Here is a 25,763-nt window from a genome sequence, read left to right on the forward strand (position 1 = left end):
TTGGCCTGTTCTGTGCTGTATATGGTTATATGTGGGACTAGGAGGGTGGGGATTTGTTCCGGCATTGATTAGTAGGGCCAAATTGGCCTGTTCTGTGCTGTATATGGTTATATGTGGGACTAGGAGGGTGGGGATTTGTTCCGGCATGGATTAGTAGGGCCAAATTGGCCTGTTCTGTGCTGTATATGGTTATATGTGGGACTAGGAGGGTGGGGATTTGTTCCGGCATGGATTAGTGGGGCCAAATTGGCCTGTTCTGTGCTGTATATGGTTATATGTGGGACTAGGAGGGTGGGGATTTGTTCCGGCATGGATTAGTAGGGCCAAATTGGCCTGTTCTGTGGGATATGTACATCATGCAAAGTGTAAAACATTAAACAGTATCATTTATTTAGTGAATATTGGAAGCCTTTTCAGCGCAACTAGTTAACAAAGTGAAGTTAAATATATTGGAATCTACCTGTGCCAAAAGAGTGAAAAGGTGCTTGTCAGAGGATGGACTCCCTCTGGACCCGGGATATTCCCAGTCTATGTCCAACCCATCAAAACCATATCCACGCAGGAAACTGATCACTGACTTGATGAACGTTTGCCGAGTTGCTGCAGTGGAAACCATGGCACTGAACCTGGAGGGGAAAGGAGGTGAAGGAAGGGGTTCAGAACTGATGTCCAATGGCCTTTACTACATTAGCTATCTTATCAAAATGACAATTCAAAATGACAATTGGTATTTATTGCATTTTTCAACTCCACTAATTTGGAGTGGCAACACCTCGGCACTCTCCAAACAGATGGCTTCAATATTGACTTCCCCAATTTCCATTAATTACCACCCCCAGACTCTCTCATCCCCTCCCCCTATCTCCAGCTCCCCATCCTCTTCCTTCTCCTATCAGAGCTAACCTTCTTAGCTCTCTGCTCTCTCCCCCTGTCACTTAGCTCCTGCCTGACCACACCTGTACCTATCATCTGCTAGCCACTTCTACTCCCCTTCCCCCCTCCCCCAACTCGTCCCTCCCCCCACTCGTCCCACCCCATCTTCTTATTCAGACCTGATTTAGGGTACTCCTGATGATGGGCTCAGGCCTGAAACATTGACTGCCTTTTCCTTCCCATGGATGCTGCGTTACCTGCTGGGTTTCTCCAGCACTTTTGTGCACTGCACTCGGCCCAATGATCTGCCGAGTTCTTGTTTACCACTGAAATAAGGAAATAGTTCTTCACTTCACTCAGCAGATTAACAGACTTTGAAGTTTTTGTTTTGGTTGTCAACAGAGATCAATAGAGTTGCAGATATTTGGAATATGGAGATGTAGCAGATGCAGGTGCAGCCGGCTATCAGGAAGGTAAATGGAATGTTGGCCCTCGTTGTGAGAGGGATTGAATTTAGGAGTAGGGAGCTTATGCTGTAACTGTATAAGGTACCAGTGAGGCCGCATCTGGAGGACTGCGTGCAATTCTGGTCTCCTGACTTGAGGAAGGACACACTGGCTTTGGAGGTGGTGCAGAGGCAGTTCACTAAATTGATTTCAGGGATGAAGGGGTTGGCCTATGAGGAGAGATTGGGGCTGTACTCGCTGGAATTTAGAACTAAGAGAGGGGATCTTGTAGAAATATATAAAATTATGAAATGCATAGATAAGATAGGGTTAGGAAAGTTGTTCCCATTGGTGGGGGAGATCAGAACTAGAAGACATAGCCTCAAGGTTGAGGGTAGTAGATTTAGGATGGAGATGAGGAGGAACTGCTTTTCCCAGAGAGGGGTAAATCTGTGGAATTTGATGGCCATTGAAGCAGTGGAAGCGACCTCAGTAAATATATTTAAAACAAGGTTGGATAGATTCTTACAAAGTAGGAGAATTAAGGATATGGGGAAAAGGCAGGTCAGTAGAGATGAGCCGATCATCAGATCAGCCATGATCTCATTGACGGGCCGGATGGCCGACTCCTCCTCCTATTTCTTATGTTCTTATGGATGGGAGAATGGATTTTTTTAACCTATTTGTTTTGGAATACAACTTCCTGGCATGGTGACCGCCCAATATCCATCTCTAGCATTTTCTTAAGAATCAATCAAGCATTCATGGCCACAGTCTCGTGAAGAACATCAAGGAAGCAGGTAAGTGTTTACGACAATTTCTCAGGTGCAATGGGAACTCCCTCTGAACTCGAGCTCATTAATGCAGTGACTGCCACAGATTCACTCGTGCTTATTAGCGGCTCAAAGTGCTGTATAACTTGCTCCATTTTGCTGTACTTTTGGGCAGACAATCACCTTTATTGGTCAAACTAGTCTGTTCAATCATATTCCTTAAACCGGACACAGTCAGAGAATCCCTCCTGTATTGATCTAAGACTACGTGGATATCATTCCCAAAAATTCCCAATGCTCGTCTGATCAAAAGTAATTGGAAGATGTTTACTTTTAATTCAAATCCCAATAAAACATTTCCATCTTACTTCTGAGTTCCGAAGTTCCATCCTCCAATGGACAGGAGGGTCTTGAGGTCTTTATTCCTATTTTGAAAATGAACATTGTTTTAGAATAACAGACATTTTCAGAAACTTTGGCATCGGGTTCACTTTGGCATGAGAGGGATTTGTGTTGGTATCGTGGAGAGTGAGAGTCAACCCCATACAACAATGCTCAGAAGCAATGGGCCAGTTTCTCCTCGTGGGAGTGAAAGACCCATTTCCGTGACCTGCGACTAAATGGTCGCGTCACCTGGGGCCACTCTCCTGCAAGCTAAACAGTTTTCGTCACGTCCCTCTGGAAACATGCATGAAGCAAGACTCTTCTCCAATGAGGGAGGCGCGCGGTCCAAAAGGAGGGTCTATCACAAAGGCCAAGTGTGATAAAGGAGGAGGACCATCTGAGCAGGGAAAACCATCTCAGAAGCATGATCTGAGTTGTGTTTAGTGGGAGCATCCAGCATACCCGAGGCACACAGTGTGTCCTCACGAAGGTACCGTATCTATGACATCTGGTATCTTGCTACCAAAGTGGGGGAACAGTTAGTGTAGTGGTTAGCCAATGCTGTGGCAGCACCAACAACCAGGACCAGGGTTGTAATTCCACACTATCTATAAGGAGTTTGTACCTTCTCCCTGTATCTGCATGGGTTTCCTCCGGGTGCTCTGACTTCCTTCCACCATTCAAAACAAATGGGGGTTGCAAGTTAATTGGGCCGGATGGCCTGTTACATCTAAATTTTAAAATTCTTCAAGCCAATTCATTTGCTTGATCAACCTTTTCAAAGAGCTTTCAAGGTAAGTGCAGGGTGTTATTTCTGCTTGCAGCAAGAACTAGAGAATGTGTGGTTGAAATCAGGCCAACCAGACCCAAACGGCCAAGTTGTGTCTCTGGGATTATAGATCTCACTTTGGTATGTGAAACAAAATGTGAAAGCCCCATACAATGGTCAGCACTTCAGAAAAATTGTGAGCATTTGTTGTGCAACTATACTTGTTTTTCAGGCTGTTGATTTCGTGGTAGAGTTTGGGGTCGTTCCACTCGTAGGTGGTGATCTGATTGTTCTTCATCCCAGCGAAAGCGTAGATGATATGAGTGCACAGGAAGGGGTCCACATTCTGGCCCGTGAACTTCCCTTCTCCTGTCCTGTACTGAGCCCAGTTGGTGAAGTAACAAACCAGTCTGTAGCCAGAGCCTGCGGGGAAGGAAGCAGGAGTCAAGAGAATGTCCCGATCTAACAGACAAGGTAAAGCAAAGCTTGAAATGCTCAAGGACTCACCCAGTTGCAGACACGCCAGGAGAACCACAGCTGGAACAGAGAACAGAATACGGCCAACTTTTGTTGCAATGTTGCTTAATACAATAAGCTGTTGGGAGCTATAAAAACATATCTTAGAACCATAGAATATTACAGCACAGAAAACAGGCCTTTCAGCCCTTCTAGTCTGTGCCAAACTATTATTCTGCCTAGTCCCACTGTCTGCACCCAGTCCATTGCCCTCCATACCCCTCCCATCCACGTACCCATCCAAATCCTTCTTGAATGTTAAAAATTTGAGCCTCCATTCACCACTTCAGCTAGAAGCTCGTTCCACACTACTCTCTGCAAGAAGAGGTTCCACCTAATCTTCTCCCTTTCATCTTTATCCCATATTCTCTGGTTTGTATCTCACCTCCCCTCAGTGGAAACAGCTGACCTACATTTACTCTGTCTGTTCCCCTCATAATTTTAAATACTTCAATTAAATCTCTCCTCATTCTCCTACGCTCCAAGGAACAAAGTCCTAACCTGTTTAATCTTTCCCTGTAACCCAGTTCCAGAAATCCTGGCAACATCCTAGTAAATCTTCATTCCACCCTTTCTATTTTATTGATATCTTTCCTGTAGTTCGGTGACCAAAACTGCACACAATACTCCATATTTGATCTCACCAATGTCTTATACAACTTTACAAACTCTTGTACTCAATACTTTGATTTACGAAGACCAATATGTCAAAAGATCTCTTTACAACACTATCCACCTGTGACACCACGTTCAGGGAAATATGTACAGGTACACAATCCTTTATCCGGAACCCTTGGGTGACTTTGTGTTCCGAATTTCAGATTTTTACAGATTTCAGAACAAAACCCAGCTGCCCCAGATTTAAGCCCACCCGAATTATGCTGCCGTATCCATCCCCTTTCAATCGTGTTGGCGTCTCTCCACACCTCATCCACCCGAGTCATGCTGCCGTCTCTCCCCCCGCCCACCCAAATCGCGCTGCAGTCTCACTCCCCCCTCGCCCACCCGAGTCGCGCTGCAGTCTCACTCCCACCTCGCCCACCCGAGTCGCGCTGCCGTATCTCCCCTCCCACCCGCCCACCCGAGTCGCGCTGCCGTCTCCCTCTCCCCACAACCTAATCGCACTGCCATCTTTCTCTCTCTCCCTCCGCTGTACCAGCACCAGGAAAAAAATGCCAGATTTTGGAGCTTTCCGGATTTTAAATGTCTGGATAAAGGATTGTGTACCTGTACTTTTATTTCCAGATCCCTCTGTTCTACCGCACTCCTTAGTGGCCCAACCATTTACTACGTATGTCCCACCTTGGTTTGTCCTTCCAAAATATATCACCTCATATTTGTCTGCATTAAATTCCATTGGCCATTTTTCAGCCTATGTTTCCAGCTGGTCCAGATCCCTCTGCAAGCTTTGAAAACCTTCCTCACTGTCCACAACACCTCCAATGTTAGTCTCATCTGCAAACTTGCTGATCCAATTTACCACATTATCATCCAGATCATTGATATAGATGACAAATAGCAATGGTCCCAGCCCTGATCTGAGGCCCCACTAGTCACAGGCCTCCAGTCTTTAGCTTCTCCCATAGAGTAATTGTCAAATCCTGTTCATTACATCACGGTGAATACCGAGCATCTGAACTTTCCTGATTAACCTCCCATATGGAACCTTGTCAAAGGCCTTACTAAAGTCCATGTGGACAACATCCACAGCTTTTCTTTCACTAACTTTCCTAGTATCTTCCTCAAAAACTCTACAAGATTGGCTAAACATGACCTATCACACACAAAGCCATGTTGACTATCCCTAATAAGTTTCTGACTATCCAAATAATTGTATATCCAATCTTTTAGGACACCTTCCAATAATTTACCTACTATGTCTGTCTCACCAGCCTTTAATATTCAGGGTTACCTTTGGAGCCTTTTTAAACAATGGAACAACATGAGCTACCCTCCATTCCTCTGGCAGCCCATTCATCTTAACCTTTCCCTCTGCCATGCATGGAGGCCATTCGGCCCATTTTTCTTATGTCGACCAAACTACTCCCCCTTTGTCTTCATTTGGCCCATAGATTTCCTAATCATGCACCTATCTGAATGCCTTTTAAACATGGCAATTGTCTCCAGTCCTCCCAACTCCTCTCGCAGCTCGTTCCATGTCCCCACCACAGTCTGGGTGAAGAAGGCTTCTCTCAGGTCTCTTTTAATTCTTTCCCCTTGCTTCCTTAAACCCTAACAGCCCCATCTAAAGACAAGCAGTCAGGTGACCACAGCTCGACTGATGCCCCCGGCACTGTCTGACACCACCAGCCACCTCTGCACCTTCACGTCTCTTGCTCACCCTGATGGGCTATGACACTTCTTTGACTCAGCAGTGGGGAGACACGGTGGTCTTCCGAGACTGATGACCCCCCAAACATGCCAACAGTCTCTTCCTGGTGACTGTCACAGGCCAACCTTCTCCCAACGAAATGAAAGCAGTGGGGAGACGGGGCCCTTTGGGAATTTACACTAGCATTTCACCAGGTAGGAAGGGCTTTGTTTTCATTTGGTCAGAATATTTAGGTCGGCACAGTATTTCAGGGCTGAAGGGCCTATGTTCAAAGATTCTCAGAATTTTTTCAGAACTCCTGCAGTGTCAGTAAAGGAAAAGAGTTTAATTATAATAGTATTTGAAATATATTTTTTAATTGCACTCAACGTTTGCAAACCTAAGGAATTTTTTCTGGACTTCAGGAAGGGGAAACCAGGAGAATACAATCCAGTCCTCATCAAGAGGTCAGTGGGGAGAGGGTTAAGAACTTCAAATTCCTGCGTGTCAGTATCTCTGAAGATCTGTGCTGGAGCCTCCATGGAGATGCAATCATGACTAAGGCTTGCCAGTGGCTATACTTCGATAGGAGTTTGAGGAGATTCGGTACGTCACCGAAGACTCTTGCAATTTTCTTCAGGAGGACCTTGGAGAGCGTTCTGACTGGTTGCATCACTGTCTGGTACAGAGGTGTCAATGCACAGGACAGGAACAGGCTACAGAGAGTTGTGAACTCAGCCAGCGCCATCTCAGGCATCAATCTTTACCCCATTAAGGACATCTGCAAGAGTCAGTGTCTCAAGAAAGCAGCCTCTATCCTCAAAGACACACCACCCAGGCCATCCCCTGTTCACTCTGCTACCATGAGGAAGGAGGTCCAGGAGCCTGAAGACAAACACCCAACAGAACAAAAACAGCTTCTTCCCCTCTGCCATCAGATTTCTGAATGGACAACGAACCACAGGCACTAACTCACTTTCTTTTCTTTGCACTAATTATATCTTTTTTTTTAAATCTTGCATTTACGGAACCGTAATTTTGTACCTATTTTGCACAATTCTGCTACTGCTAAGCTCCACATTTCAATGCAGTAAACCTGGTTCTGATGAATCTAACCAATAAATTGTGTATCTTGAGAAACGGTTGCATTTGCCTTAAGTTCTTTTAATCCGAGACCAGAGAGATATCACAATATCAAAATGAATTAAATGACAAAAGACACTGACCTGTTTCAAGAAGTTTTGCCATCCTGCCACTGGGTGGATATGAACTTCAGTTCCCCCTTTTATTCAATGAGCTTATCATGAGATGTACGTAATTCACTTTATCACCAGGAAGGGGGGAGGCGACAATGATCCTTCTGTTATTTACAAATGGAAAATAATGATGTTTATTTTGCCCTTTTAAGCTCTTGCTTAATTTCTCTTAAATAACACCTTGATCCCTGAGCAATGTCATGAGATTGCAAATGTTATGACCTAGACCAACAGTAACAGAAATTCACCAGGTCAAACAATAATTTTTATTAATAATATAAAATCTTACTGAACTCTAAACTTCACCCCACTATACACAAATGTATGTAGGTGTGTGATCCCAACTCATTACAGTTCAGGCGCAATTCTGAAAAGATGATTCAAATTTAAAGTTCAGTCTTCGATATCTTTTGTGTTGAATTTCAGAGTCTTTAAATTATTGTTCAAGAGTTCTCAAACCTCACAAATTCTTGTAGAGTTGTTTTCAGAGAAAAATCTCTTCATACAATTGACTTTTTTTTTTACAATTCCCTCTCTTGAATGGAGGTTATGGAATTTTGATTTCCACGATGATTTCACAAACCCGAGCAAGGGTTTTAGGATAAATTACCATGACAAATGGCCCCAGTAACACTCCTCTCTCTTAACAAAGAAAGACAAAGTCGCCTTTTTTTTGGAAGTCACTTTGATTCTGTATTTCTCCCTTGACAAGGAAAATACGAAGGAGTTCTTTTCTCACAGAATGTTAAAGAATTTCTGACCTCAGATGATCAGGTTCATAATATTAAAGATGCTTTCTTGAAATATCTTTATCACGTTTGAAGTTTAATTTCTTCAGAAAGATGAGTCAACAAGCAAATGGTCTTCTGTTTGACCAGATGGCTTTCTGAGTAAATATCATTGATCCAGGTTTCAAGGGAGAACTATAACCAGACTCCTTAATGCTCTAGTAGTAGCAGTCAAGCTGTCTCTTTGAGCAAACAGACTTCCAAATGAACAATGATAAGGCTTGATGGAGCCTCGGTATCTGCCTTAAAATGATGTAATGTGCCCCTTTCCCTGTCCAAACCTATCCAGTAATGTCACTGATATATATATTTTATCCTAAAGATTAATAATGACCACAATCTTCATTTTAATCTGAAGCCTGGCTCTGTGATAAAGATTGTTGGAACTTGATGGAGAAACAAAATTTAAATTGAGGTCTGCTTTGTTCATGAATGAGTGAGACAAACACCAGGCTGAGTCGAAATCAGGGTTCTTTGTTCTTTATTACCGGATTGTAACACTTGCAACTAACCATGTTAGTCGGAGAATGCATTCTGCCGTTATCAGCAAAATGGTGATTTTTTATACCCTTGGATACATGCTTAGAACATCATCATATCATTACTTGTCCAATGACTAAAACTGTTGCTATCCTTTCCCTGCTAGCTTCCTGCCTCTCAATCCATCAATGTCTCTCTTATCTTGTAAGTACAAGGATGCATTCTGTTACTCCTTAGTACTGGGTGACTCCTTCTCCGGTCCCATCTCATGATGTTTTACCTAACAGGAGTACAAGGACACCTCCCCTTCTTGTTACTGCCCTGTACAGGGTAACTCCCTACACATTCCCATCTCATGATGTTTTACCTTACAATCCCTCCTTTGTCCTCTTTAGAGGACAATCTCGCCCTGACTATGCTACCACCGCGTTACATTAGTTCGCCTATTATTGCCAAGCTCTATACGGGTTCTGTTCACAGGGCAGTTCGGCTGGTGGGCGAGGGCTCCCCCAACCCTCCTTTGCGTACACCCCCCATCCGTCACCCCGATCCCATTGCCCGTTTACAAGTTTCATCCCATTTGCCCCCAAGCAAAAAACTAGCTAACCCCCCGTACATTAGTAAATTCCCAAGTTAACATATGGTCTACAATCTAATTCATAATACTTGTTCTACAATCTGATTAATAATGTTTGTGTTACAATCAATGTTATAATATTTGTTCTACAATCAAGGTTATAATATTTAGGTTACAAGCAAGGTTAAAATTATATGTGTAACAATCTAATTCACAATCCCTCCTTCCCATCACATTCCCCTTCAGACTCCAGATCGATCTCAGCAACTTTCTCCGCCTCCTGTAATGTGAGATAGTCTTGCTCCACAGCCTGCACAGCTTGATATTTCGGAGGCAGTTCATCACGGTCAGCAAAGGCTCTCTCTATGGTCCTCGTGACCAGCGTTCGAATGCATGGAATACAACAACAGCCACAAGTGATAAAAATTGATACAGAAATGAACAAACCCAGCAAAAGTTGTCCTAACAATGTGCTCCATCTCCCAAACACTCCCTGTAACCAGGATAAAACAGGATTGGAGACTCCAGACTGGGCTTTTAATTCTTTCGCCAATGCCCTAAGTTTCGTTAACCCCTTAGTGAGTGATCCATCTGGCCCTGTGTTATTAGAGATAGAAGTGCAGCATAGATCTCCAAACATAGCACACACTCCACCTTTCTCTGCCAGGACCATATCAATCGCTATCCTATTCTGAAGTGTCATAAGGGAAGTTTCTGACAGTTGTTGATGTATTGCCTCAACAACGTCCCTGGTCAAATTTGCAAGGCGCTGGACATTATAGTGAATAAGGTTGATCCTATTAATATTCTTATTTACAGTGATGGGAAATATTGCACTAAAAACAGGAAAGCTTTCAAACCCAGCTGCAATCTCATCGGCTAATTTAAATTCGTCCGGAATATTCCGGGCTTGGCCAATGGCATCAATCCATACCCCATCAGGGTTCCTTCCTCCCGGCCCCAAGAGTCCAACACTCCTCCTTTTTCTCCACAGCCAACTCTCTGTGTGGCGCAATTCTAGGGAATCCTCGTCTCCCTCCTGCCTTTTGACAATCAGCACTGGCGCATTAAGGGTTACTAGAGCACACCGACCATCCCAGTTAGCGGGGAGCCAGTTGTACAGCACTCTTCCTCCACAAAACTCATCTGTGTAGTCATTCAATCTGCTACAAGTCTCCTTAGTTTCAGATTCATTTTTTTTGTTATGGGACCTCAAAATCATCCCCTGTATATGTTCATGATAACCAGTAACCTGTTTGGCTGCCCTGTCAGGCACCCATGTGGCGTTTTCCCTGCTAATAGTAGGTCGTCTACATACTGAATCAGTGTAACATCTTCCGGGAGCTTTAATTTCATTAGGATTTCGCTAAGGGCCTGATTGAACAGTCCTGGACTGTCCTTATAACCCTGAGGTAATCTAGTGTATGTGTACCGATGTGCTTGGTAAGTGAAAGTGAACCAGTCTTGGCATTCCTCAGCTAATTTCAAGCAGAAGAATGCGTTTGCCAGATCAATGACAGTATAGTATTCGTGCTCCGGACTCAGAGCCCTAAGTGCTACATATGGGTCTGGGACTGGTCTCCCGATGGTCTTGGTAGCCAAGTTAATCTCCCGGAGGTCGTGTACCATCCTCCAGTCTTTTCTACCCTGTTTGGGAACAGGCATGATGGGCGTGTACCACATACTGTCAGGTGCCGCCCTTAAAACCCCTGACTCCATTAACCCTTCTATCGTTCCTTTAATACCCTCCTCCTGACTGGGCGACAAGCGGTATTGTTTTCTCCATATTGGTTTCTGCCCGGGGTTGGCCAATTCTAGAAATACCTCTCCTTTTATTACTCCCACATCATAGGGCCCCGTTGTCCATATATGTGGACTCAGATTAGAAAGATATTTGTCTGAGTCTCTGTGATCAATATTTTCTCCTTCTATGGCTCGGTCTCTTTCTACTTTCTCATTCACTACCTGGTCCCATGCTTCAATATTCAGTCTGACAAATTTTCCTCCCTCCGAGGTGGAATATCCCAGGATTTCTGTCTGCCTGTATTCACACCCTATCGCTTCCTTTACCATCGGACCCAGCTGTCGAGCGTGATGATCTTTGGCAATACCCAAGGTCACATGAGGCACACTTTCTACTCCTAAGCAGAACCACTCCATTTGTTCTTCTGTCATGACAACCATAGCAGCTATTCCCTCCTTACCTACAAAGATAAATGGACAATGTATCGTTTCTGTCTTCCCTTCTTTTAGAGAGTCCCACCTCTCCTCATATTCCTGGTCCGGGTGGATGGTGTAGTTTAATGTAACATGCATAGGATCTAGTGGATAATGGTAATCCCCATACCGAGGAATACTGGCCCTCCACTCAAAAAACTGTTTAATCAGCCCTGGGCCTGGTTCATCATACAGTAGCCGACTCCAGAAAATACTTCTGAAGCGTTAGATGGGGTCATTACTATAAACTGTCCTCCCCTTCTTATTGTATCCCCTGGGTATGTTAACCGAAGGCCCTTCTCAGAACATTGTATGGTTATTCCTAGTTTGGTAAGAATGTCCCTTGCTAATAAATTAATGGGGCAACTTGGCACAACCAGGACAGGCGTTTTAACCCTTTGTCGTCCAAATGTCATGTCGATGTTATCTGTATAGGGCTGTGTTTCCCTTATCCCGGAGAATCCTATTGTAGATAATGTTTTGCCCGAAAATGTGCTCCCTGGGGGTTTTTTAATCACTGTCGTAACTGCTGCCCCTGTGTCAACCATAAATTCAATTTTTTCTCCATTTACCGTCCCCCAAATTTTTGGTGGCTCCCAGGGAGGCGTGATTTTTGATTCTCCTGGGCACCTTCAATAATCAAATTCAGCACCTTCCTCAATATAGTCATTACACTGAGGTGCCTGGACTTGTTGATCACTCTGCCACCCCCCGATTCTCTGGGGCCCATCAATATGTCCACCCCTACCCCTTGCTTGTCCTCTTAAGTTTCCTCCTCTTCCCCGATAGCCTCTCATAGAGGGTAATCTTTTTCCCCTTGCTCTCCCAGCCTCCGGACAGTTCCGCTGGTAGTGTCCAGGATTTTGGCAGTACCAGCATACTGCATGTTCCCCTCTATACATTGTACCTAGCTGTCTTTCCCAACCATTTCTTACTTGGGGTCCCGGATTTATCACTGGCCCCATGACCTGTGGGACTATCTGTTGGGCCGCTAATTTAACCCCTATATGTTCTATGGCTCTCACCAATTTATCGGTTGTTTTGTCCACCTCCTTCTGGGACGCACTTTCTGACTTAGCATGCTCTGATTGACGATGTCGTTTGATTGCATGTGTCAGGTGTCTTTTCCACAAATCCTCTGACATTGTCTCTACTCCCACAATGTCCCTTAATTTTGCTTGAACCGTAGCAGGTAGTCCGTTTATTATCCCATTACGAAAGTGAGCCCTTCCTAAGGGGCTGTGGTCGGGTCTTTCTCCAGTCCCTGTTTCCCATAAGTCCCATGCTCGAGTGAAATACTCGTGTGCAGTCTCTCCTTCCTTTAGTTGAAGGGTTACCAAGGCATCCAAACTATAGGGTGTAGGAAATGTTTCTCTAAGTGCTTCCCAAAATTTATTCCGAAGTGGGTTAAATTCTATTTCATCCCCCAATTTACTGCTTCTTACAATTCTCTCTATTTGCTTCAGGGCCCCTTCTGCCTTTAATTTTATCATGATAGTTCTGACATCTGCGAGTGCTAATTGTTCTTGGCAGGTTTCTCGCTCAAAACAAGAAATCCATGGACTAGCCCCATTACTCAACGGAGGTAGTTTTTTCATTAAACTCTCTAAGTCCATTTGTGACCAGGGTACATATTTTTGAGTTCCCCGTCCCGTGATCAGTAATGGGCATTGATATCTCAATTTTGGGGATTTCTGCTCCTTCTTTACTCTTGGCATGCATTTATTTATCCCACCTTGTTCTGACTCTTCTTCGTCACTGTCACTGTCCCTATCAGCTTCCAATGTCTCAGGGTCAAAGGTATATTGGTCACGTTCATCTCTAAGATAATCTTTTCGGCCATAGTTTAGTTGTTTCACATCTTTCTCTTTTGTTCTAACTATGTCCAGGTAGGCATGTCTATTTTTCTCCCTCCCGAGTCTTTTCCTTTTACTTTCCTCCCATGGTGGATCGTATCTCGTTTCCTCATCTGTACTACACTTTTCGTCCTTTACTCCTATTACCATTCCTTCAGCTTTAATTTCTCCTGACAGTGTTGTAGTTATCTTTTCCACTTCCTTAAATACACCTACCATTAATTCTTTTTGATCCTCACTGATCTGCCCCAGCACATTAATATCTCTGTTTAAGTTTTTAATGTTATCCTGAACCTTTTTCATGTTCCATTTCTGTATCTCTAACTCCTTTTCTATTTTCTTGGACTCCAGAGGGGTCTCTACATCTATTACTCCCCCTTCTATTTTTATTAAAGGGGCCTGTACCTCGTCTGATGTGTCCCTATTCCCGTGGTTCTTGTCACACCCCAGTGTCTCAATATCTGAATATAAGGGACGTGACTCCAGTGTCCCATCTGGGGTGCCAGAGAGAGAGAGAGAGAGAGAGAGAGAGCATAGCGAGAGAAAGAGATAGAGAGGCAGATACACAGAGCACAAGAGATAGAGAGAGAAAATGCCTTGCACTGGCCCCACTGGGAGAAAAGTCTTCAGATTAACACTTTCGTTTCAAAGGTTTTAAAAGGTTCTCATCCTGTGATCACTGGTCTGGATCAGATTGGGTCTCCCACCACTGGGAACTATCACTCCTTCCTTCCCTCCCACCTCGAGTGAGCTACACGTCAGCCCACAATGTCTGCCCTGATCCCGCAATGGTGGGGGTGCGGGAAAAAGGGAGGGAGAGAGGATAAAACAGGATCCCATTTGATGCGGAGCTGGAATTGTGGGCACAAAATTAAAACCAAATTGTATTTCTCTGCCCTGCCCAACCTGGGGATTTCAGGGCAGCACCGCCACAGATTGGGATTGGGAGGGGGAGTGGGTGAGAGAGGAGGGGGGGGAGAAGAGAGAGAGGGGGAGAGAAGAGAGAGGGGGGAGGGTGAAAGGAGGGAGGGAGAGAGCAAACCCGGACACTTCGTGGCTGGAAACTGGAAACAGGCACTTTTCCTTTCCCTTCTGTGTTTTGTTTCTTCCAGCTTATCTAAGACACTACGTTTTAAAATTTTTTTTTTTCTCTCACCTGTCAGGAACATCTCAGTGCCCCCGGGTAACCAACCCCTCTTCCTCCAGCGGTCTACACATTTTCGGAGCATTTTTTGTTTTTCCAATGCCGCATTACTGGTATTTCGCTCCTCTAATTCCTGATTAATTTCCTTAATAACTTGGTCAAAAGTCTTAGCAGGCAACTGTACAGCCATAGCTGCGGGACCGCTTTCTAATGCCTGTTTTAATTTAGGTTTTTGTCTGTTTAGGGGATCTATGTCAACGAAAATTGCTTTTAAAAATGTCCCCTTGCAAGCTGGATGACTAATATCTTTTAAAAGAACAGTCTCGAAGTCTTGTCCTCCAATTGACTTCAGACTGTCCTGTATACTCTGATTGCTCGTTTTCCACTCTCTGTTTTCCCAAAGGGGTCTGAAAGTTAAATTACAACTAGAAAACCAAATATTTGGGCTATACTTTTGTCCTGTTTCCCTGTACCAATCTATGAATTTACGTAACTTTATCTCCTTGGTGATGTTGGGAATACCCTCATTTAACTTATCAAAAGTATTTCGAATAAACTGGGTGACTCTTAGGAGTTTGTCAACTTTTTCATTAATATCTCCTACCTGATCCGGACACAGCTGTCGCAGCCTTCTGTCGTCGTTCTTGTTCACCAGGCAGGCGTCCCTGAGTACTTTTTTTGTTGTCTCAAGGTCTCTAGTGTCTGCTGTGGTATTCCACCACGGCGAATTGGGGAAATAAATTCTTAACTTCTCAAGTGTACAGACATTATCATACCTACCGGACATTTATAAGTCAGTCTCTCAGATACAATTGAGGCCAATAAGCCTGAACCTTTGTTTTCTTTCAAAGCCCAACCTTCACGTGGGAGATTTCTCCTCTTAATAACCAGTTTAGGGCAGAAAACTCAGGTCCTCAATTGTTTATAGACCACCTTCTCACTCTATTGGACTTTGCAACGACACAATAAAGACTTTTAAACTCTAGTAGTTTCTTGCGAAGCACTTAATAAATGTCATTCAAACACCTTAAGGACTTTTATCTTGTCTGTAATCACTTACGTGTTACAATCCTGGCATGCGACCTTCAATTGTGGTCGTCTAATTTGTCCGATCTCCAGTTCTTACTGACAATCATAAAGATTTTTTTAAAAAAAAGAGAATTTTGTTAAAACAGGCTTCTCTGGACCTTTTTATCAGCCGGCTGAGATGATTGTCAGAAAAAACAGAAACCGTCGTCCAGTGTTCACTCACCCATCACGTCGGGGTCACCAAATTGTTAGGTCTGCTTTGTTCATGAATGAGTGAGACAAACACCAGACTGAGTCGAAATCAGGGTTCTTTGTTCTTTATTACCGGATTGTAACACTTCCGACTAACAAAGTTAGTCGGAGAATGCATTCTGCCGTTATCAGCAAAATGGTGATTTTTTATACCCTTGGATACATGCTTAGAACATCATCATATCATTACTTGTCCAATGACTAAAACTGTTGCTATCCTTTCCCTGCTAGCTTCCTGCCTCTCAATCCATCAATGTCTCTCTTATCTTGTAAGTACAAGGATGCATTCTGTTACTCCTTAGTACTGGGTGACTCCTTCTCCGGTCCCATCTCATGATGTTTTACCTAACAGGAGTACAAGGACACCTCCCCTTCTTGTTACTGCCCTGTACAGGGTAACTCCCTACACATTCCCATCTCATGATGTTTTACCTTACACTCTGTAGCAGATCAGTGAGGGGCTCAAGCAGCTGAAGAATCCACACGGGCCATAGGCTGCTGGAGATTTGTGGTTGGGGCATCCACACGGGCTGCAGGCTGCTGGACATTGGCTCACGAGAACCAGGTATTGGACCTGGGATTCGAGAGCAATTAGGGCACCCAAAGGGCCTCGGGCGTTGAAGACTTTCTGACCACGTTGGGGGTTTGTTTCTGGAACTCGGGCGGCCGATGGATCGAACAAGAGTCTGTGCGGCTGCAGAAGGTGAATCCACAGACACTCAGTGGCTCTGAAGGGACTCCCTTCTGCTTCTCTTTCTCCTATTGTTAGGGGCTCACGGCAATGCTTTGTTTGTTTGTATGGCAGACAAAAGTTGAGGTATGTCATACATGTTACATGTTACATGACAATAAAAGGAACCTTTGCCTCACAGCTCCAGTGACCCAGGTTTGATCCTGACCTCAGGCACTGTCTGTGTGGAGTTTGCATGTTTTCCCTGTGACTGTGTGGGTTTCCCCTGGGTGCTGTGGTTTTCCCCCACATCTCAGAGACGTGCAGGCTGGTAGTTCTATTTGCTGTAAGCTCCCATAAGTACAAGTGAACCATAGATTCTGGGAGGAGTTGATGGGAACAGGAGACAAAATAAATCACGGAAATAAAAGAGGGGCTTCTCCAGGTGCTAGTAAGAGCTAGATAAGTAAATGGTCCCCTTTGCAATGGGAAATCGGATATATGAAACTCCCCAACGATGGTGGGATTGGGTCATCTCTAGATCAATGGTGTAGAATTGTTGCTAAATCAGTAACTTAACCATGACATCAGTGCACCCAAGGCCTGAGCTGAAGGTCATCTTCTCAGATCATTGTTGGATGAGGAAGGAACGATCACTTACTTCCACCTTCTTCCTGAAATTCTCTGGTGGGTCAGTCCTGCTTCTGGGGGTGGGGTGGAGGGAATCCAGAAGAGTACGATCCAGTGATCATTGGGGATCAGAGGTGGAGAGGGTGAGCAAATTTAAAATCCTGGGAGTCACTATCTCGGAGGGATCTTTCCTGGACCCAACACGCTAATATTATCGTGAAGAAAGCACATCACTGTCTCTACTTTCTCAAGAATTTGAAGAGGTTTGATATGACATTGGAAAACTTTGCAAATATCTAGAGGTGTGGTGGAAAGTGTGCTGACCAGCCTGATATGGGGGATACCAATACCCCTGAGCGTAAAGCCAAAAGGTAGTGGGCACAGCCCAGGACATCACAGGCAAAACTCTCCCACCATCGAGAACATCTACGGGGAACGCTGCTGTCGGAGAGCAATCATCAAGGATCCACCCCACCCAGCACACGCTCTGTTCTCGCTGCTGCCATCAGGAAAGAGGTGTAGGTGCCACAAGACTCACACCACCAGGTTCAGGAACAGCTGCTACCCCTCCCCCATCAGACTCCTCAACAACAAACTCAATCAGGGACTCATTTTTGTGTACTTTATTCATTAATATTTAATTTTTCTGTATTTGCATGGACAGTATATTTACATGTCCTTCTTTGTTTACATTTCTCTCTGTTTACATATTTCTTCTAGAGTACGGTTTACACTACAGATAAGTAAAAATTCTACCAGGCCCGTAAAAAAGAATCTCAGGGTTGTAGGTGATGCCATGTCTATAACCGTTTTCAGGTGTGCAGCTGTCAGGTGGCCATCTGAAACCGGAAAAGCCAGCCAGGAGGGTTACTTACCTAACCCCTCTCCGAGAGGTATAACTTATCGATTGTGGCAGCTGAAAGTGGCAGGCTGCCAGGGGGTGGGCTGATGAAGTCGCGGTGACATCGTCAGCCATCGACTCCATGGACAAGGAAGCCAGACTAAAGCAGACTTCTTCAAATTTTATTTTGTACCCTCTCCCACACGACTCCCACTGCCGGTCTTCCCCAACCCTTTGCCTGCACGACTCCCGCTGCCTTTCTCCACACCCACCCTCGGGTGGGGGGGAAACTGGCAGCAGCAGTGGGAGTCGGGCGAGCGAGGGTGGGGGTGGAGACCAGCAGCGGATGTTGGGTGGGCGAGGGGGGGAGACCGGCAGCAGGAGTCAAGTCATGCCTGAGTTGTTTGTCAGTCATGCCTTGACGCGCTACTATGATGTGAGGTCAGCGTGGGCGGGACTAGGCATCTGTTCAGAGTAGCTGGCTATCACTGCTAAACAGCTAGCAGTCAGCTGGCACGTTTAGGTGTCAGAAATCCCTCCATTCCGTGGCCACCTAAACGTGCCAGATGAACTCCTCTAGCCATGCCTGCAGGTGCCTAATCTTCTATCAGAACACCTGAAAGTGGCTTGTAACTGACAACAAATTTGAACTTTGAACTCTGTGCCTACCTATATAAACCAACACCACGATATTTCATAATTGTTTCCAGAAGAAGGCTTCACGTAGAATATCACATGAGCCTGCCAATTCTGTGCCTGTTATGCAACACAACACATCCCCCCCCCTTTCCCGCCCCACAAATACAACCCCTCCCTCCTCCACTGACCTCCAAGGCTGTTGTGGAATACCTAACACTGGGGTTGAAACCAAGGACACAGATCTTAAGGCCTAAGCTACCTTTGAATCTGCAGCTTAAGGTGCAGCCAGGGTAAGTTCACTCTGATTTCAGCTTTATTATCAGAGAACATAAACGATATCACATACAACCCTGAGATTCTTTTTCCTATGGGTGACGCAGAGTTACCACTTATTGGTAGAGCAAAATAAAACTGTACACAATGGATATATGTAAACAAATAAAAAACTGTAAACCGATAACGAATGTAAACAAACTGACTGTGCAATGCAGAGAGAATTTTTTTTTAATCAATAAAGTGCACAAGAAAGAGTCCTTAAATGAGTCACTGAGTTCATAGTTAAGGACTCATCACAATACCTCCCCTGAGGTTCCAGGAACTTCGGAAGATCAGAATCAGGTGGTACTCTCCCTAATCTGGTCTACCATTACATCCAGACACCTCATTGGGGAAAATCTGTCTCGTATGTTAGAGAGTTACCCTGAGACAAAAGGCAGCATAGTGTGAGTGTCAGGGTTGACCCTCTGCCACGTGGCCCATTTAGCACTCCTCTACCCCGCCCCTCCACTGACAGTCAACTGCGAATGTTACTTAAAACGAGATTAGCTGTATTGTATCAAGATTTCAGAACCTTCAATGAGTAAAGCAGCAGGTACCAGCAGAATGTTTGCTTTGTTCATATCAGGCTTGGTGTTCTCCTTAGTAAATGGAATATTGTGGTTTGATTCATGAAGTGGAATGTTTATCAAGATCAAGCAAAGAACACTGAGGCCGATTTCATCAACATGAACTGCAATTGCTAATCTGACCAAGTGAATCAATAACCTCCCCAAGATCCCATTTTTACGTCTTTTGGGTCTAATTTGAATCACACTAGCCCACATTGTGATTCAGCACCAGAGATACCATTCCTCTGCTTGCTTCCCCATGCCACTGTTAGTGTTATAATGTCTATACTAAAGGTTACCATTGAATCTGATTCAGCCCTTCCTGGGAGTATGGATTGAAGAACTGGGTTGTGTTGTCTCTGGTTCCTTTCGCAATCACCTTGAACCTGCACCCTCTGATTCCCGAAAGTGATAGTGGCCAAGGTTCTGCACCAGCAGATATGACTATAAGAAACAGAAGCGAAAGTTGGCCATCCAGCCCGTCAAGCCAGCTCCGCCACTCAGTAAGATCATGGCTGATTGAACGCAGACTTTCCGCCTCTTATGGGTTTCCTATAACCCTTAATTCCCCTATTCTTCAAAAATCCATCCGTCTATGTCTCAACTATTTAAAAATGAGGCAGCCTCAACTGCTTCCTTGGACAGAGAATAGCACAGATTCATTCCTCCTCATGTCATGAGCCCAAAGGACTCAAAAACCAGCAGGAACAGAAATTCACCAAGGCAATGGCTACTTAAACAAAACTGGTTTATTTTCTTGAAACATAATAATAAGATCAATACTTAACTTATTACTATTAACTTAACCCCTTTTAATTCTCAGCGCACATGTATGTAATGTGTATGTCTTCAGGAAAATTCTTTTACACTGTCTAGTCATTCACTTTTCATTTCTCGAAGTTTACTGGTATCAGGCAATTTCCACATTGTGCACAGAATTAAGTCGTTATTATATTCATAGGGCTCTGGTGCTTTGACTGAAGATGTTGCCACTCAGGACAGTCTTTGTTGGTTTCAGATATTCATTGTTTGTTGGACACACAAACTGGTCTCCTTCAATCAGCCACTGAGGTGTCTTACTGAAGAAACTTGCCCCCTCTTTGGTCTTTCTAAAAGAAAACCTCTTCTTCCAGGTTACCACAAGGAGTACTTCTTTTTCCCCTATTCCAGGAGAAACACAATAACCAGCCACAACCTCTGCAATTGGCTGCAGAGGTTTAGAACAGGCTGAACTCAGAACTCAAACCCATCTTGAAATAGGATTATGCAGCAGGTCTGCCAACTTGCAGCCTTCACCAAAAACTGCTGCAGAATACTCTCCCAAACAATGGATGTTTTCTCTCTGTTTGCAAAACCACGTGGCCCATCTTAGGACAACAAACTTCAACAAGAAATTTAAAACTCTGACTCCAATTTATTAGCAAAAAGATTTCTCAGTTCTTGAGCCTGGATACTGTTCAAACATGCTGGTTCATTGTGAAACTCTCACAAGCACTTCCCATTGTCTCTGCAAAGTCAACTGCAGACACGAAGTCTACTCTTGCATAGCTCTTGCATGGTAAATGATATGTTTGTTTGTGAAATGTGACCTGATAACTAAACCTCACAATCTTACCCTTTTAAGATATATTTTATCATAATTTTATTAACTTATTCCATAATCCTCCTTAAACAATACAACTCCAATTATCCGAAATGGTTGGGACAGGGCTTATTTCGAGGGAAGGCTTTTAAAGCAGTAATATTTAATTCTCACCCAAAAAAAGAACAACCTGAACAAAATAAGATAAATCTAACACCAAAAACTTGAAATTCTACTCAGGTTTTTCCAAAATTCCAAACCTGTGATGTCAGTTCAGCTCTGAAAAAATTCAGATAACTGAGGATTTCTGATTGCTTCAGATATCCTCATTTATCCAAAATTTGCTGGAGAAAAATTGACGATGTTTTGGCTTCAAAATTGTTCAGATAAATGAGATTTTTCTGAAATACTCAATTATCCAAAAAAAATTTCAGAGCCGAACAGACGTCACTTCCAGGTCCAAAAAATTTCGATAACTGAGGATTTTGGATCATCCAATTTCAGATAATCGGAGTTGTACTGTATATGCCTTAAATCTACTCCTCTGAATCTTGAAACTAGGTTCCAGTCTCACCTGCCATTGGAAATAACCTCCCTGTTTCTATCTTAACTATTTCTTTCACAATTATATACGTCTCTAGAAAATCCCACTCATCCTTCTGAACCCATTTGTGGACTACACTCTCTCTCCTCAAAGGCTACCCCCTCATTTTGAGAATCAACCTGATGAACCTCCTCTGCACCACCTCCAAAGCCAGTCTGCCCTTTCTCAAGTAAGGAGAACAGAATTGCATGCAGATCTTCAGGTGCAGCCTCACCAGTACCCTGTACAGATGCAAGAGAATTAGATTTGATTTCTCCAGCAATTTGCCTTCTTGATTACCCTTTGCACCTGCAAACTAATCTTTTGTATTTTATCCAGGTCTCTGCACAATAGTCCACTGCAATTTTTCAGCACTTCTTTAAAGACGCATCAACTGTTTTTCTTTCCAACACTGTGTTCTAACCTACCAGATCCATGCCCATGCATTTAACCTATCGGTATCTCTCTGCAAACTCTCTGTGTCTTCTACATAATTTACTTTTCCAAAGGTGCAAGTTCAAATCTTGCCACACAGCAATTTGGGAATTTAAATTCTGTTAAATAAATAAATGCAGAGTTAAAAGAAGTCCGTTTCAATGTCTGTGATCATGGAACTACTGGATGGCTATCAGCTAATATCCTGCAGTGGAGAGAATTAGCAGTTCTCACCTTGTCCTCCTCCAGTCCAAGGCAATCCCCGATGGGGAGTTCTGCTGATCTCCTTGTGGGACCAGGCTCCCTCTTAGACTGCTGTTGATTTCAAAATCCTGAGAAAGAGGTGGAACACGAAAGTCTGGAGACACTGTGATTGTAGTAAAATGCTGGAAAATATCAGCAAATCTCGCAGCGACCACAGGAGATAAAGATATATAAATAACGTTTCGGGCCTGAGCCCTTCTTCAAAGGAAAGAGATGTTACCTGTGCTGGAAGGTAACGTAGTAAGCCAGCAAAGATGGGGCAAGGAGAGTGCAGATGAATCAACAACTGCAAATTCTCCAAGGACCAACGAAGTGTGCAATAACAAAATCGTTTAAGCAATATATCTCAGCTGACTACACCACATCCTGCACCAATGCCCAGTTACACACACATGGCTACACCCTCACACTCTCCCTCTATTATCAGCATGGAGATGGTTAGCAAACACCAACTGCCCACTGTCCCAGAGTTAGGAGAGAATGACCACATACGTCAGGGCACTTTTAAGGTGCGCTGGTTTTGAGGGAGATGATGGGTGTCTCTTATCACCCAAAGGGTGGTGAGGTCTGAGAGGGGAGGAAAGGCAGGGAGCCATTACATGGGAACAGGGTCTGGGTGTTTACCTGCAAGACAGACCCTGGGCTAGAAGTGGAGTTTACTTTTGACCAGAGTGTCCTGTCTTGTGCTTTGGTCCCCAACGATTCTAACTACCTCCTCAGCCAGCCTTCTTCAGCCTAGTTCTTGACAGGACATATCAATTTTTGTCCAGTATGCCAGCCTCTCCCTCTCTCTCACAAACACACCTTACTACTTCTTCTCCCTTGTCCACCCATTGTTCCCCTCCCTCTCCCTTCTCACCCCTCCCTCTCTACATCCCTCTTCTTCATTCATCCCTCATCATTCCCCCTCTTTTGCTGCTGAATCCCTTTCCTCTCTCTCACCCTCTCTCTTTTCCCATCCCTCTCTCCATTCCCCCTCCCCACCTTTCCTCTCTGTCCCCACAATTTTCTTTTTCTTTCTCTCTCTCCCTCCCTCCCCTTACCTCTCCCTGTCCTCCTTCCTCTGGCCCTCTCACCCATCAGCCCCCTCCATATCTCAGCCCGCACACCAGGTCGGACATCAACCCACAACTCACTTAAAGCTCTGAGCTTTGTCATCATTGCTGTGTTGGTGGAGACTCTGAGGGGATGACAGGAATCTGTGCCCCAGTCACTGCCCAGCTCAGAGAGTCTGCTGTCCATTCTCTGGTGCCTGAACATGCACATGACCCTCACGCTGCCTACCCGCCAGTGTCCCAGTGGTGAGCCACCTTCCAAGTGCCTGCCCTGAGGATAGTGTCTCAATCTCCTTCCAACTCTGGGCTGTCCTGGCAACATCAAATCAAGATAAAATCCGGTTAATCCCAGCCATTCAATTTAACATTTATGAATTTTCACCAGGCTCTGGTGCTTAATTGGTTGCCGCTCAGGAAGGTTCTTGTTAGTTTCAGAGAGAAATTTGTTGCTCGTTGGACACACAAACTGATTCCCTCTGATCAGCCACTTCAGTGTCTTTCTGAAGAAACTTGCCCCATCATGGGTTTTCCAAATGACAACCTCTTCTTCTAGGTCACCACAGAGTTCCTCTTGTTTCCCTTATTTCAGGAGAAACGCTCTTCTAGCCAGACATTTCCTCTTGTAAGGACCACAAGGGTTTTCAACAGGCTGAACTCAGAACTCACAACCTGTCTTCAAAATGGGGTTTTAACAAGTCTGCCAGCTTGTCATTTTGCAGCCTCAACTGCTACTGTAGAACTCACCTCTCTCTCTTTCTCTGAAGAATCCTGTTTGTTTATTCCTCTCTCTGCTTGTAAAAACTAAATAATCTCTCCCAAGGCTCCAAACCCAATCTTTGAAAGATCTTATCAGTACTTGAGCCTGGACTCTGTTCCATTTGCACCTCCTTTTTAAGTTCTTTACAAAGCAGTTCCATTGTCTCTGCAAAATCACTCGGAGACTCAACGTCCGGCTTCAGAAAAGCTCTTACATTTTAAATGAGATGACTTTTGTGGTGTACCTCTGTTTGTGAAGTATAACCTACACTAAATCCCCCTCAATCTATCTCTTTTAAATATATATATATATCCCATAACACTCTCCCCCACAAAAGAATTTTAACTCTCAAGTCATAATTCTGCTAAACTAAATGAATTTACAATCAGTACAGTGTGTAACAATGCACAATATATAACGTTATAACAATGTATCCCAATCTTGAGAGTTTATATTATTTACATGTTCAAATTTAACATCTTGACAAACAATCTGCTATCACACTATTTACACCTCTAATATGATTAATTTGCAAATTATATTCTTTTAATATTAAGCTCCAATCTTCTGTTTTTATTCTTCATTTTATTCAAAAACACCAGAGAATTGTGGTCAGTAAATATCACAACTGGTTCATGAGAGGTACCGAGATACGCATCAAATTTCTGTAGAGCAAATGTTATGGACAACAGTTCCTTCTCAATAGTGGAATAGTTCCTTTGATGAACATTGAATTTTTTGAAAGGCAGGCAAATGGATGGTCAATTTCATTATGTTTTTGTAACAAAACTGCACCTGCTGCCCCTTCACTGACATCCACAGCTAAAGAAAATGGTCTGTCAAAGGGTAATGACATAGCATCTCCCTTAAATTTTCTAAAGCTCTCTGACAAAACTACGAGCCCAGAGGACCCCAAAACCCCGCGGCAATACAAATTCACCAAGACAAATGGTTACTTAAACAAAAGTTGTTGTTAATTTTCTTTAAACATAATAACAGGATCAATCTTTAACTTAACCCCCTTCTAATTCTAAGTTCACATGTATGTAATGTGTAAATATTCTGGAAAGTTCGTCATTTCACAGTCCAATCATTCACTTCTCCAAGTTCACGGGTATCAGGCAGTTTTTATACTGTGCACAGAATTTAACATTTATGAATCTTCACCAGGCTCTGATGCTTGAATGGTTACCCCTCAGACCTATCAGCCAGGCATCCCATTCACAGTTGCCCTGATGGTTCCTCCTTCACCAATTCACTACTGAACCACCCAGATCTCAGGTGGGGGCCACAGGTAGACAAAGGGACCTCACACCTAAGGGAAGCAAATGAATCTTTCTTTCAAGGTATTATCTCTGTAGTGTCCCCTTATTGAGCATTTCTTCAGTGTTTGTTACTCATCTGGCTTTGAGTTGGTGCGACTGGGTCCACTAACTGGAGCATTCGAAGCTGCCGCAAGACTGCCGAAGAGATTTCATCACGTCCTATTCCTCATTTTTTCTTCCCTTTCCCCACATGACTCTGTGACTGGCATGTTATAACCAGGAAATGAGCTTGTATTTCTGCAATTCACCAAACAAACAGTTCATTTTGTAGCAGGTGATTGGGTAAAATCAGGATCTGAAAGTGTCTCTCTTGCAACATGGAAGGCAAGTCATCCAAGCCTGATGCCCGAAATCAGATGACAATGACTAGAGTTTATTTTTATACACTTGAGTACAGTGTATAAATGCACCAAAATATTTTCTT

General features: G+C 43.9%; 1 protein-coding gene across 3 annotated transcripts in view; it reads right to left on the reverse strand.

The window, feature by feature from the left end:
• Nucleotides 1–22,527, reverse strand: part of LOC138765228 (acidic mammalian chitinase-like) — a 37,447-nt gene extending 14,920 nt beyond the window's left edge. The window contains exons 1-8 of one of the 3 annotated variants that reach the window (XM_069942207.1): nt 22,423–22,527; nt 22,173–22,270; nt 14,995–15,095; nt 7,299–7,432; nt 3,753–3,782; nt 3,467–3,668; nt 2,461–2,517; nt 461–626 (exon numbers count right to left, since the gene is read on the reverse strand). In XM_069942207.1, the coding sequence (XP_069798308.1) occupies nt 461–626; nt 2,461–2,517; nt 3,467–3,668; nt 3,753–3,782; nt 7,299–7,320 (477 nt within the window). In that variant the 5' untranslated portion in view covers nt 7,321–7,432; nt 14,995–15,095; nt 22,173–22,270; nt 22,423–22,527. Of the gene's footprint in view, nt 1–460; nt 627–2,460; nt 2,518–3,466; nt 3,672–3,752; nt 3,783–7,298; nt 7,433–14,994; nt 15,096–22,172; nt 22,271–22,422 lie in introns of all 3 variants that reach the window. The other 2 variants (XM_069942205.1, XM_069942206.1) reach the window with 2 other exon arrangements.
• Between the last annotated feature and the right edge of the window lie 3,236 nt (nt 22,528–25,763).

The sequence above is a fragment of the Narcine bancroftii genome, chromosome 5 (genome assembly GCF_036971445.1).
Source record: "Narcine bancroftii isolate sNarBan1 chromosome 5, sNarBan1.hap1, whole genome shotgun sequence".
Classification (NCBI taxonomy): Eukaryota; Metazoa; Chordata; class Chondrichthyes; order Torpediniformes; family Narcinidae; genus Narcine; species Narcine bancroftii.